Raw genomic sequence first — 14532 nt, forward strand, 5'->3', positions numbered from 1 at the left:
CGCGGAGGGTAGCGCGCGCCCGCTGAGGCCGGAGCCCCGACAAAACGACGTAACCGCCGGCCGGCGGCGAAGAACAAAGAACAAAGGATCGCCGCCGGCCGGAGCGGCCAAAACGCGTACGCACCCTTCGAGGTCCCCAAGTGGTCTCTCCTGAACCTGGTCGCGCGCCCGCCGCTTCTAGGCGAGCGCGAGCCAGGTCCAAATCCCGCCAAAATTGGGCCACTGGCGCACCGTGTTTAACCTTTGAGGGCGGGGTGGCAGCAAAGTGACAGCGATTTATGACCAGCTGCCACCCGTCCGGTCGAGAGGAGAGAAACACGGGAACTCTCCAAGGGAAGATGGCGTCGAGCCACTGGCGCGGACGCCTGAATTCCCACAAACTGACATTTAAGAGTACACAATTTATTCAAAATTTTACTCCTACGTTAAAGGGGCCCTGCAACACTTTTTGAGCAGGGTCAAAAAGCGCTGCCAATCGGTAGTCGAGGCTCCCGAGAACACGCGAGCCAAATATAGCGAAGCGAGCGGCCTGGAATTTACAATAAATTCTCAAAGTCAGCTGGAAATCGCTCCCTCTTCTCTTGACAAATGATGTATTAGTCCGCAATATATGACGCGATTGTCGGCAGTTCCACCATTGGCTGATGTTATAATCACGATAACACCCTCATTATTACCTTTGTTAATTTTGAGTTCAATAAGTAGATAATATGTATATTGTGTTATGCCGTTAAAACACCGAACAAGCATTAATATTAGCACTTCCGGTCTCACCGACAGCTCGTCTGCTCGTAGTTGCGTGGTTGCGTTTTCTTCACCATGCGCAGTGCCGAAAACGTGAATATTTCTGTGCTCTTGACCATTGCCGGTTGCCGTTGAGAGTGGCAGCCGTTCGAGTGTTGCCTCGTCAGCTGGAAACTGCATCGTCGGCACGTTCTCACGACCGACCGAGGCAGCGGTGCAGCATTTCTCCGATAACAATGCTGGCGCCGGCTAGTTTAGGATACCTGTGTTCGCTGTATGGCGAGAGTCCCGTTCGCTGTCTGTTCAGTATGTCATCGAGCCGTACCTCGGCGTATCCTCCCCGTATTCTCACGTTCCCGAGAAACCGCGACACAGCAATCAAGCAGACTCGCATTTTCACGGTAGCTGCAGACAGCCGGGGGATAGGTCCGCGCCGGCCCGATGCCCCACGATCCTTTCTTCTAGTCTTTAGTTCTTTGTTGTCAACCCGCACTCGCTGTGCGCCCGCATTCGAAGAGAAAACAGCATGGAAGTACCGCCACTGGGAGAAGGGTGCACGCAGGTTTGCCGTGTTGAATACGATTCAAGCGCGAGCAGTGCGACGAGGCGGTGTATCGAATTGTGGGTCGAAACCCATCTCAGTTGTCATTCGTTCCAAAAGCGAACGCAGGTTTGCGTCCATGGTTGTCAGAGCGATGAAAACACTACGGCAGTTCGAGGTGCACACCCAACATTACCAAACCGACTCGCAGTTTTCAAGCACGCGCGATACACGGTGCGATGGGCTCCGCTCGACGACGGCCACACAAGCTGACCGGAAGTGGCGCCACAGACCACGTGGTTGCGCCGAGACCCCAGAGAGAAAAAAATGAAGAAAAAGAATGCCGCCGGCGCCTCCTCGCACCTCCGCCCTCCCTCCCTTCACGCCCCGCGCAGCTTGCCGCGCGCTCGCGGTGTTGAGTTGAGGGAGAAAGCTGTGGAATGTGATCTCTATAATTTGGTAACACCACTTAGACTTGACGGATTCGAAAAATTTTTCCGGCATATGACTCGTGAAGAGTCATACGTCAATAATGAGACTATTCCAATATAACTAAGAAAGGTGTTGCAGGGCCCCTTTAAGGTGAAACAAACTACAACACTGGAAGCACACCAAACCTGAAACCCTGGATAGCAGTGTGTTCAATCTTTTACAAGTTCAATCGAACCCCAACCGAATAAAAAAAAACATAATCAAGAGCCCTTGTCTAGGTCAGGAAAAAAAACATGCCAGAACTCTCGAGACAGCCTCTCGCGTCAGGGGCATTGACTCGAGCCATCAACGTTGCCATGAAGTTCCCCTTTTAGTATCGTACCTCAACGTACATTGTGGCAAAACTAGGTTCTAGTGCAGCAGCAGAAACTAAACCTACTTTGCGCTATACATAAAACACAAACAAGTGAAATTCGGTTCCGCTCGAGAAACGCTACCACTGCTTCACAATTAGCTGTCGTACCAATATTCACTCATGACTACCGTGACACACCTTACGCAGTCAGCTCACTCCTGTGTGGGTCACTGCTTCCGCACAAGTTACTCATAATATTGCGCCCACAACTATTTCGCACCAATGCTTATAGGCTTAATAAAATAAACACATACATCGCTTAAAAATACCAAAAGTAAGAAACTGCTTGGCTAAACAAACTAGTCGCGGAGATAACAAAAAAACACTACATCAAACTAGAATAACCTTACAAAAAAAAATCCTTTCGACAAACTGTCACATTCTCCGACAAGCTTACAGCTTTCTTCCCCTTTTTAGTCGTACTTGTGGCGGTTGCGGCCTTGGCGACATTTCAGATCGCCAGAGACTACAATGAGCGCGCGCTTTTAGCTGAACTTTGCCGTCACGCCTTATTAGGGAATTCAGACGGTTCCTTTCACAAATGCGAAGGGGACACGAGAAACGTGGGGGAAAGGGTGGCAATTCTCTCTTTTTGTTTGCTTTCACTTGGCACTCCGCTCCTGCCGCCCCCCCGTCTAGGAACACCTCGACATGGTTGTCCCCGCAAAGTTGTGCCTGTCGAAGGCACGCTCCGTCGTGGAGATGCGCATTGTTCTCCACCACCTCCCCCTTTTTGCCACTTGCAACTGACTGTACGCCACGAAGGACGTTTTCTCGAACAGACCTATGACCTGTCCTTTTTCTTTTTGCGCCGCGGCGGTAGCTTGCACCTGACTGTAGGCCTCAACGAACGTTTTCTTAAACTGCCCGATCGCCTGCCCTTCTGTCTTTCACGCTGCGGTGTGCCACCTGTCTCAAACCTTCGCAGCACCGCAAAAGTCCGCTTCTTTCTTTTGCGGCGACGTTTGCGAGCAACTTTTCCCCGGTTACGGTGGACTTCACTCTGGATTGTGACATCGGCATTTTCACAGCTCAACGGTGCTTGTGCGCCACTTTCTCTCTTGCCTAAGTCATTGGACTTCTCCGCTTCGTTGCACTGTCGGGCCAATTGATTTGTGCTCTCATTTGCAAAAACTACAGCTGGGCCCTTCTCGACAGTATGGCTCTCTACCCTCTCACACTCTGGGGCATTTCCTTCGCTATCAATAGGATCCTTTTTATAGAGGCCCTCTCCGATAGTACTGTCTTCTTTCAGGAGCGTCGAATCATCGCTACCTTTAGGACTAGCTTTGTCCTCTTCTCCCTCGACTTTCGGGAGGCCATTCACGTGTTGGGGTGCGAGGGAAGTCTCCAGCTCCTCAATGACCCTATTAGGGCGGCTAGAACTAGCCTCGGTCCCACATGGAATGCCTTTCAGAATCCTTTCCGTCTCCCTACCAGCCACGGTCTCATCTTCTATTTGCTCGGCCTTCGCACAATCGGAGAAACGCATCAGGCGAGATTTCACTATCCGCGACCTGTCTCTCGTTTTTCTCCGTAGAAGGCTCCGTGCGCATGTCGCACTCGTAGAGACGCATACATTTCCCTGGTGGTATCTCACAAGGAGCGGCTTTCTCTGTGGTTTTAATGTGCACCGCACTCGCCACTTGCACCTTTCGTGCGCAACCTTTGCGGTCGTCTGACCACTCGCCCGCATTGCACTACGTTTAAGAATCCTTTCGACCACGTTGGCTAAAAGCTTACCAATCCTTTCCATCGCCTCGTCTGATGCTCGCATTTTAGCCGCCTCTCTTTCGGCCTCTGCCTTTCTTTCGGCTTCTGCCGCTTCCCTCTCCTGAATGTCCATGACACTGTCGCACTCGTAGAGACGCGTACATTTCCCTGGTGGTATCTCACAAGGAGCGGCTTTCTCTGTGGTTTTAATGTGCACCGCACTCGCCACTTGCACCTTTCGTGCGCAACCTTTGCGGTCGTCTGACCACTCGCCCGCATTGCACTACGTTTAAGAATCCTTTCGACCACGTTGGCTAAAAGCTTACAATCCTTTCCATCGCCTCGTCTGATGCTCGCATTTTAGCCGCCTCTCTTTCGGCCTCTGCCTTTCTTTCGGCTTCTGCCGCTTGCCTCTCGTGAATGTCCATGACACTGTCGCACTCGTAGAGACGCGTACATTTCCCTGGTGGTATCTCACAAGGAGCGGCTTTCTCTGGTTTTAATGTGCACCGCACTCGCCACTTCTTCACACCTTTCGTGCGCAACCTCTACAGGTGTCTGACCTCTCGGCTGTATAGCATTACGTTTACGAATCTTTTCGATCTCTTCGTCTAATGCTCGCATTTCAGCCTCCTGTCTGCGTATCTTTTCTGCCGCTTTTCTTTCGGCTTCTGCCGCCTTTCTTTCCGCTTCTGCCTCTGCCTTTTTTTCGGCTTCTGCCGCTTTTCTCTCCTGAATCTCTTCGACACATTCTGAAAGCTCGTCATCCTCCGCTCCCAACGCGAGAATCACATCCATCAGTTCTGGCTCTCTTAGGGAGTCCGACACGTCTAGATTCAACTTCCTTGCAAGTAGCAACAACATTGGCTTTCGCAGGGATTTGCCTATCTGTCTAGGGAAATTGCCTATCTGTCTAGTGGATGATAGTTTTATTTTTTTCAGAAGCTTTCATAGAACTCGTGAACAAAGTTCCACGTCACTGTTCTCCTCTCCTTCCTTTCATGTTGCGTGTGCTATATATACCCCCATGTACGGAATAAAACCTTGGTTGTAAGTCAGCGCTTGGTCCGTCTCTTTCACTGTCCCGTGTGTCGCGCTGTTTCTCGTATCGTTGAACATGTACCAACCGGCCCAAATACGCACCTTATTGCAGTTCATTTCTAGTACATCGGGCACTGTTCCACCCTACCCCCTTCTTCGCTCCCCCATTGTGTGTATGAATCTGCTGGCTACTGCGACCTGCAGGACACGTCTGTATACGTTCGCATTGAAGAATTCAGCCTTGCCACCAGAAGTTCTTCGAATTTTCGGTGGTTTAACACCGTCAAAAGGACACGCTGACAGGATGTGCCAGATTCTCTGGTCAGAGGCCTGGCGTCAAGTGCGGTTCTACTCGGACTGCCTATATGCTGCGAGTATGGAAAATGCATCGCAGAGCAGTGCTCTGAGGGCCTACAACAGAGACCTGCGTATTGCTTCCCAGACGGCAGATTTGCTATGGAAGAAATTGTTTCCAAGCTTACCAAGAAAGAAGCCGACACAGCAATCTGGGCATCAAGTCGTGATTCTAGGGAATGGAAGCATCCCACCAGGCGTAAAATGCGCATTGGAAAAGGGCCCAAAATTTTGCGAACCACCGAAATTGGACCAAGTAGAGCTCTTGAGCTTGGTCAGGAACACTGCGGCAAGAGCGACTGTTGAAGATAGAGACAGGTGCATTCAAGAAGGAGTGGACTGCCTGTTGCCGATGAAGCAAGCCGGGAGCTCACGCCAAACTTCCGTCATCAAGTCGCTACGCGCCGCAGATATCAAGCTGCTTCAAGCAGACAAGGAAGGTGGATTTGTCCTTGCTCTGACAGCCGTCTATAGAGAGAAGGCGGATGCCGCTGTCACAAGCAACTTCCAGGTCACGAATGTCAAACCTTCCAAGGTCAAGGCAACGGCGGCCAAACTTCGTGAAGAGGCTGGACTTCAGAAACTGGCGTCGTCAGTGCGGTCGGCGAAGGGCTTGACCCTTTCGGTGTTCTTTTCGGCAAAAACGCATAAGCCGGAGATTCCCTTCCGCGTCATTGTGTCGGAACAGGGCACTTGGCAGCACCTTGTGGGAAGGTTCTTGCAACGTTCCCTATCTGTCCTTGATGTGGAGGATCCCTGCCTCATCAGAAAGCCACAAGAAGTGTCTGACTATCTTCAGCAAGGGTGTCCTTCAAAAGTGAGCTTCTTTTCAGTAGATGTTAAGGACCTATACTATTCCTTGCCGTTGGACCAGGTCTGCGCAGAGGTGAGCAAATGCATCGACCGCTATGGGAGCGTTAGGTTTCAGGACTCGGGTGGAATCAGCGTCAGGAACTTTTTAGAAACGCTGAGCTTTTATTCACGTTCCACATTTATAAAGCATGATGGCAAACTTTATATTCAAAAAGAAGTTGTTTGCATAGGTTCGTGCCTCGCGCCGATCCTAAGTGATATTCTTTTAGCCAAATATGACAGATCCCTCATGGAATGCCTGCATCAGACGACCGCTGTAAAAGTGTTTAGATTCGTGGACGACTTTTTGATATTATACAGGTCTAACCACTCTGACACACAGCAATGTGCTGATCGAATCGTTGAAGTGTTTCGCTCTTGCATGAGCAAACTGCAACTAACCACTGAATTTCCCACTGGTAACAGACTTCGGTTTCTTGACCTTGAAATGTTTTTATCTGACCACGTGTGCTGGCAGTATGCCCCCCGCTCCAAGAAAAGCTTGTTACCTTACAGTTCTGCGCATTCTAAACTTGTCAAGCGAGCGATTGCAAAATCTTGTCTAGGGGCAGCGTTGACGCGATCATGCCATCACACTATGTGCATTAGCTTTGACTCGCAGGTACGCAGACTGCGCATGGCAGGCTACCCGGACAACCTACTGTGTTCCATTGCCGAAGGTCTTCTAGAAGGCTTAAAACAGCCAAAAAAACTGATTAGTCGTCAGGAAAAAAGCCCACTTTCAAAAACAGCGGTAATTCCGTATTTGCATAGGGTGTCTCATTGTTTAAAAAAAAGTAGCACAAAAAGCAGGCATCAGAGTTGTCTTTTCAGCAAAAAATAAGTTCTCTGGTGTGTGCAATAAGGTGAACAGAGAAGACAGAGGGCCTCGCGTGTGTGACAAGAAACACGCCAAAAAGTTTGTTGAATGCTGTCATAACGCGGTATACGAAATCCCCCTCTCATGCGGTCGCTGCTACATCGGCCAAACTGGTCGGTGTGTTAATGACCGCCTCAGGGAACATCGCAATCTAATGCGGGGTTCTGTGGGCAGCCACCTAGCTGCGCACAGCTCCGTATGCGGCTGTCATGCAATGTTCGATCAATGTAAGATACTTCGGCGATACAGGGATCAACGAGCACGTGAGATTTATGAGGCATTTTGCATTGACAAAAAAGGTGATATGTGCGTGAGCGTGCCTTCGTTAGCGCTCCTCACCAGGGAAATTGCCTATCTGTCTAGTGGATGATAGTTTTATTTTTTTCAGAAGCTTTCATAGAACTCGTGAACAAAGTTCCACGTCACTGTTCTCCTCTCCTTCCTTTCATGTTGCGTGTGCTATATATACCCCCATGTACGGAATAAAACCTTGGTTGTAAGTCAGCGCTTGGTCCGTCTCTTTCACTGTCCCGTGTGTCGCGCTGTTTCTCGTATCGTTCAGATACATGGCTGCTTCGATTACTGCTTTCTCTGTTCTACAGAGATTCCCGCCTTGTAACTAGTTAATTCTTACTCACAACAACTACAGCTAAGCTTTACAAAGCTACCACACAGATTTCTGTCTTGTTGCAAGTTACCCTTTTACCTAGTCTACAACGACTCCACCAGCCTTTACTTATCACAAAGAGTAAATGCTGGCTGCTTCCAGTACCGCTTTCTCTGTTCCACAAAGATTCCCGCCTTGCAACTAGTTAATCCTTACGACGACAGCTAAGCTTTACAAAGCTACCACACAGATTTCTGTCTTGTCGCAAGTTATCCGTTAACTTAGTCTACAAATAAAGCTTCAAAAGCTCTTACACGGAATCCTGTCCCGTCACTGTTAACCTTGATGCCACCGACAGAAAGAGCTTAACCAAGCTATCACAAAATTTTCTGCCTGACGCAAGTTACCTGTTAACCCAATGACCAAAACAGACACTCTCTACCAGCTTTTACTTAACACATAGCTTTTACTACCAGCTTTTACTTAACACATAACCCAGCTCACAGTCATGCTTCCAGCGTCGTGCATCTCAGACGTGCCGTTCCGTTGCCTCTCGAAGTTGATGAGCTCGTGTCATCCTTCTGCTTTCGTCCAGTTGTTGGAACTCGGGCTAACTCTGTCCAACCGCTTCCGTCCAGTAGTCGGTACTCGGGGTCAATTCTCCAACCAACCGCTTCTGTCTAGTGGTCGGGCTCAGGGTCAACTCCATCCAACCGCTTCCGTCCAGTGGTTGATCTCAGGGTCCACTCCATCCAACCGCTTCCATCTCGGGCTTAACGCTATCCAACCACTTCCATCTCTGGGTTAACGATATCCCACCGCTGCCGTCCAGTTGTTGGAACTCCGGGTCCTGTGGCTCTCATCATTGGTAGCTGGCCCCCGTTATCGGACCCTTCGTCCCGCCAATTCCGAGAGAAGAGGCGCTCGTACGAACGACAGAGATTTATTTACATGTTAGAAATGATCAAGTGATCAAGAGACAAGTGACAAGTGAGCAGCGACAAGCACAGAACGTGTTCGGCCTTTATAGTGCCGCGTCGTCAACCCTGGGCGCATTGTCCGCTTCTTCAGCCAATACGGTGGTCTCGCCGCTTCGCCCACGAGGGAGGGGAAAGACACCACACATGGAGAGGGCACAAACTAACACGATACCCAAATATGGTCACGAAACCTAAAACGATGCCCAAATATGGTCGCGAATCACAGCACAAAGACCTTGCACATGGCTGATTCCAGAATTCTCCCGGCGAGGGGAAAGAGCCTGAATGGGGAGATCGAGGAGGAGTCGACGACTACTCGGTCCTCTCCGCGCAAGACCGGTCCGTTGACCATTGCTCTCGCTTGGCTGCGAGGCCGTCTCAAATGCATGCTACCTCTGGAATGCGTCGACGATCTCCTTGACGGGTTTGCAAATGTTGGAATAATCTCAATACTGGGTACGGTCGTAACAGAGCCCACAACACCCAATTCTCGGAGTTCTGGGCTCTGCTTTATTTTTTCCGAGTGGCAGTCCTTTTTTCTTTTTCGATATGCACATGGTAAGATCTCTATGTGCGTGCAGTGTGCTTGGCTGAAAAAGCAACAAAGCCAAGTTTCACTACTGGAAATGTATAATTTAGCAATTTCACAATGTCTTCACGTGTATGTTGATGTAATATTTTGCACAGTGGTTAGCCTTGAAAGTCAAATGTGGTGTTCTGTTTAACACACGTGCACTGCACACTACCATGCAACACAGCACATCCTTATGAAACTAAGGAAAGCATGCAGGGTGCTATTGGCAGCGAGATCGACCTATAGGTGGCAGCATCGCCCCTGTGTTTGTGTGGATCGTCGGCCGTGCGCTGTAAGTGTACCGGGCTGCTGTTTCTGTGTCGTCATTTTGCACTCTGTAAGTGTCGAAAACGTTTCAATTTCTATGCAGAAGTATTGTTCGGTTCCGCAGTGCCACACATAATGCACAGAGCCAGAGATAAGCTATCATTCCTCCCCTGGCGACGCACAACAACACCGAGAGTGGCTTGTCAGGCGTCGGAACGGCAGGGCACTTTGCGATGGTGTGTAGCAAGCACTTCAATCACGGTGGGTTGAAGCGTTCTCTGACTAGAAGTGTTGATGCTCAGTCAAATATGTTAACACGTTTCTTACTATCAGTCCGTAATATGTTCATTCATGCTTGCGGTATGTGTAATTTCTGCGTGCCTCGTGCGTAAACACTGTTGCAGTCCGCAAAAGGTCGTGACGGCTTGGCTGGGGCTGACAGTCATGATGTACTTGTGCTTTTGCGTACTTCCGCAAGTAAATGAATAGAGTCTCGAAGGATGCAGTTTGTTCTACATCCTTCGTGCATCACCTTCGCAGTGAATGCAAGGTTTCTACACGCTAGCTGCGAGTCCTTATAAGCAAGCGTCACCTAGCATTACCCACTGTTTGTGCATTTTCCGTCACGCTTGCTCAACTACGAGAAGCGTTCTCAGTGTTCCAAAGTAGAAATATATAAGCGCTTAAACTCGTCCAGTTTGTGCATGAACTCGTACAGAGTCAAATATATCGTTTCGCGAGCTAGAAATGGATGGACCATATAAGCATTGAACGAGTATACGAAAGCGAGCTGATAACCACAGCTCATGCTGATGTATATTTTTTTTGTTTAATCTTTTAAACGGATCTTCCAGTAATGGTTGAGGCCTGATATAGTACCAAAGTTGAAGTTACCGTAGCGCGTATTTGATTAGCGCAAGCTGCCTCGCAAGGGTCGATTCAACAAATTGCAGTATGCGCCGCGACCAACCATGTCCGAATATTGTTTTCTCGTTAGTCAATGTGACGTGAACTTTTTTTTTGGTCTTTGCTAAGCCCGGAAGGCTGGAGGACAAGCGTATGTGGGTAAAAGTGACAAGCATATGTGGTGTGGTTGCATTAAACGAATGCTTTTCGCATCGCGACTTAGAGAAAGACGCGACTGGCTCTGCGAGCTTCCATAACAAAAAGGAAAGATTGAGTTTACTGAACGTCGACAAAATCGTCCCCGTTGCAACTTACATTGCGAATTCTCCAGCAACAAACACAAGACACACTGGTGCTGGAGCGGTGGCGGGCCGCCCGCATCCACACTTCAAGGCTTCGTCCGTTCGCCGCTAGGTGCCGACTTTGTTCGATCTCGTGGCCGTGCAGGTTGACGCAAGGAAGAATGGTGAGTGCAGAGCTGAGCTCATGGAACACAGAAGAATGGCAACAGTCCTAGTGCACTCTGGGTGCAGGATACGGTGTTCAGTTTCAGGAGCAGCTTCAGTTTTCTGGTAAACACAGCTGGCCACATGACCACACAAAACTGTGACATGGGTGCCAAGTGCGAGAGCGCGCGCGAGTGGGCGCCGCACTCACAGTTCGCCTGCTACGCCTGCATGTGCTGTGCTATGTCATCACAATCGTCGTCGTCGTCCGAAGACGGCGATTTTTTGCAGGCAGGAATTGCTGCCTTGATAGACGTGGCCATTTTTGCCGGCAAGGGGCATCGATGGGAAATCCCCGGCATATTCACACTTATCATGGAGTCAGTGCCGCATTATAAACAAAGGTGGTGTGCAACATCTGCCAGCGGGCATAACGAGCTAACAGCGCAAGGCGCGTGCCAGCAACCAGGCAACACAAACTTGTGAGGGTTTGTTTACGCGAAAACCGTGTCGACGTCGCAAGGTGCTCCGCATCTCGCTCAGTCGTGCGGCACGCACCTTAAAATTTATTTTAAAGATGTTCTGGGCTATATTTGCCCTTGATATTTTGTATAAGTTGTGTCTCGACATAAATCTATCTCACTCGTTATCTAGCCTTCAAAATTTTGTGTCAGTACTTGTTTAAGGTTGGAACATAGTGCACCAAGGTACTGATTAAAAGTAAAAACTTTTTAAAAATAAAAGCAGAGTGTGGAACAGGACAAGACAAACAATGAACCAACTCGCCCAGCAAAACATTCTGTTAGGTATACTTTTTTTACTTCACATGCAAGCAACGGCTGCATTATCTGACAGCGCACATACTTTTTCTCTCGTTCTCTGCGCATGCTACACGTGCTCTCTCCAATCGCTTGAGCGCACTTTCCCTCCTTGCACTGTACTGAACGGCAGCATGCGTGCTTTTGCTCGTGGCGCTCATGTGAGATGTGAGTGTGCGCTAAACTTGTGCCGCGCTGGCTTTCGCGCTATATTTAACTGCAGGTCATGGACTCGTGGGGTCAGTGCAGCACCTTTGTCAAGAGAGTGGCCCAGAAAGCCACCCTTTTGGCAACGGTAATGTCCAGAGAGTTGAGAATAAAAGTTAAAAATAAATTACTGTGCTATGCTGTGAGAATGGTGAAAAGAAATGGCACCAAGAATCACGCAGAGCATTAATAACGAGACCTTGTGCAACTTCAACCCGAAAATAAATGCCAAAAAAACAAGTTGCTAAAGAATGCATATGAGAGAAGAGCAGCGTTCATAAATGAAACAACCAGCATGGACTAATTCATGCCAACACGAGTTTGGCACGAATTATTTCATACAAAACCACCCACAAGACAAGCGCTTCATTCCTTTGTTGTCCTTGGTCTCGTGGCACTGCTTCATCCTCTGCTCTAATTATGGACCAACTAGCCCTCATCAAGTTGTTACCAGTGCACAAGGGCAAGACAAGAAAGATGTCTTTGCTGCCTTCGCTGTTCTGTTTTTGTACATAGTCTCCACAAGTTCGCTTGGCGGCAATTAAGGTAACTACGATGCGTGGGCGCCATGAGGCAGAGACAGCTTTACAAGGGATGAGCACTCCCACAATGTGGACCGGTGCACAGTATAGTGTGGTAAGGTGTGCCCTTCTAAACATGTGCCATACCCATTTTAAGATTGTGGCAAGTGTTAGAATGGAGACGGTGATATTCATAAGCCATGTATTCCATCTCATGGCAATACAACATATGACACGACACAGGTTGGTTGCCGTGCTTTTAACTAGGTAGTAGTGCCAACAGAAAGGATGCACACATATAGCATGCGCACTGAACAGCAAAGAGGCAGATAATCATCACAGACACAGTTTGTGTGATTATAACAGCTAGTATCAACTTGAACCAACATGCTTTGCCGGCAGCCGTTTCTTCTTTACATCTACTTTCAATTATGGGAGAGCCTGCCATTTTTTCATTGCCTGAGAGGATTTTTCAAACTTGATTTTGTGCGCTGCACTTTAAAATTACTGCTAAACAAGAAGAGTGCTTCCCAGAAACACTTCAAATTTGAAACACAGTGTGTAGGGGTGCTTGCGTCCCCTGTAAAGGGTTTTGCCTCATGGCAGCCACGTGTCTAGAGTAGTCAGTGGCGTATCTCTAGAACCCACAATGTGATGTGCATTACTTTTTCTTACCAAATTTGATGTGAACACTGATCTTGTTTGCAGGAAAGTTGTCGAAAGCTTCTACAATGGTAGCATACGTCTTAATGGCAAGAAGGTGACCAAGAAGAGCACCCAGGTGAGCCATCTTCGAATCTTTTCAGCATATTTTCACTTATTGATGAAGCATGAAATTTGGTGCTACTCGTAGTTGCTATTAAGGGTCACTATGTGAATGATTGGCAGTGCTCATTGGTCAGCATATTCACCAGTGCTGGTGGTAACGCGTTACAAGTAGCGGCGTTACCGGTAACACGTTACTTTGTTCAGTAACTTAGTAACGTACTCGTTACAATTTGGGAACTAACGGGTAACATATTTACGTTAGCATTTTTCAGTAATATGAGGTGTCGCGTTTTGCGTTACTTTGTATTCCAATTATCCCGGGAGTTTTACACAAACTTCCTCTGTCTCGTGGGAGCCACTTTCCCAGAGCACGTCCCGACATTATTTTGTCGCAGCAGCGGACTGCATGCTGTCGGCCTGCCAGGTGTTGACAAAGCGATCTCGTGCGGAGTCCTTTGTTGCGCGGGGCAAATTGCCAAAATTTCCTAAATGGATCTGCTGGTTTTGGCTACCTTGCTATCGAGGTTCAAGCTGTCGTGGATTGTCGATGAAGTGAAGCAAAGTGCGATTCTCCAAACCGTCAAAAGCGAGCTGCTGTGATTTGCTTGACTTGCGGACATCGCAACGTGTGGTATAGTTACCCGCTGGAGCTCCAGCCCAACGGAGAATGACTTCTTCGGAAATGCCTTCTCAACATCATCGCCGGCTGAAGATGGAAATGCCTTCTCAACATCATCGCCGACTGAAGATAAGAGACTGTCTCGGTACCTTTGGTGCCGCATGACATCGTGCTGTGTGGGCCTAAGTAAAACTTCCGTGTGTACACCACCTCTTACTGAGTCAGTACAAGAATGCAATACAATACAGTCGAACACGGATATATCGAACTCACATATATCGAATTTTCAGCTACAGTCGAACCCGGGTATATCGAACTCGCCAAAAAACGTTTATTAGTTCGATATATGGCGTAATTCGATATAGGCCCGCTATAGGATTTTGACACAAAGGCACATAACAATAAGAAGAGTACTTTATTAATATGGTGGCTTACTTGCGTGCCCTACTTTGGAACAAAATAGTCCGGGATTTTCTTCTGTGTCAACGACTTCACTGCCTGTAACAGCACGCACGCCTCCACGTTGTCCAACGAGTCGGAGCAGCTGAGGCCGCAACCTTCCACATTCACGCAATAGCGTCGGACCAACGCAAGTGCACTGATCACTTCGCAGGATGTAGGCAACGGGCCATCGTCAATTTCCTTATTGCTGTCGCTTTGGCTCGTGGTCGGCACGATGTCTGCAACGTAGTCCTCATCTTGTAGCTCACCCATGATGGCGATATAGTCTGCACTGACGAACTCGTCGAATGTCGATCCGTCGATAGCTCCCGGGAACTCTGCCAGCTCGCTCCAAACTTCGGCGGAAACACCTGCGGTGTCTTCAGTGCTGTCATCGGAATTTGGG

At 48.8% G+C, this 14532-nt stretch overlaps 1 protein-coding gene across 1 annotated transcript in view; it reads left to right on the forward strand.

The window, feature by feature from the left end:
- LOC119395636 (mitochondrial transcription rescue factor 1) overlaps positions 1 to 14532 on the forward strand; it is a 74669-nt gene that overhangs the window by 8958 nt on the left and 51179 nt on the right. The window contains exon 4 of the mRNA XM_037662620.2: positions 13007 to 13079. Within this exon, the coding sequence (XP_037518548.1) occupies positions 13007 to 13079 (73 nt within the window). The remainder of the gene's footprint in view (positions 1 to 13006; positions 13080 to 14532) is intronic.

The sequence above is a fragment of the Rhipicephalus sanguineus genome, chromosome 6 (assembly GCF_013339695.2).
Source record: "Rhipicephalus sanguineus isolate Rsan-2018 chromosome 6, BIME_Rsan_1.4, whole genome shotgun sequence".
In the NCBI taxonomy this organism is placed as follows: domain Eukaryota; kingdom Metazoa; phylum Arthropoda; class Arachnida; order Ixodida; family Ixodidae; genus Rhipicephalus; species Rhipicephalus sanguineus.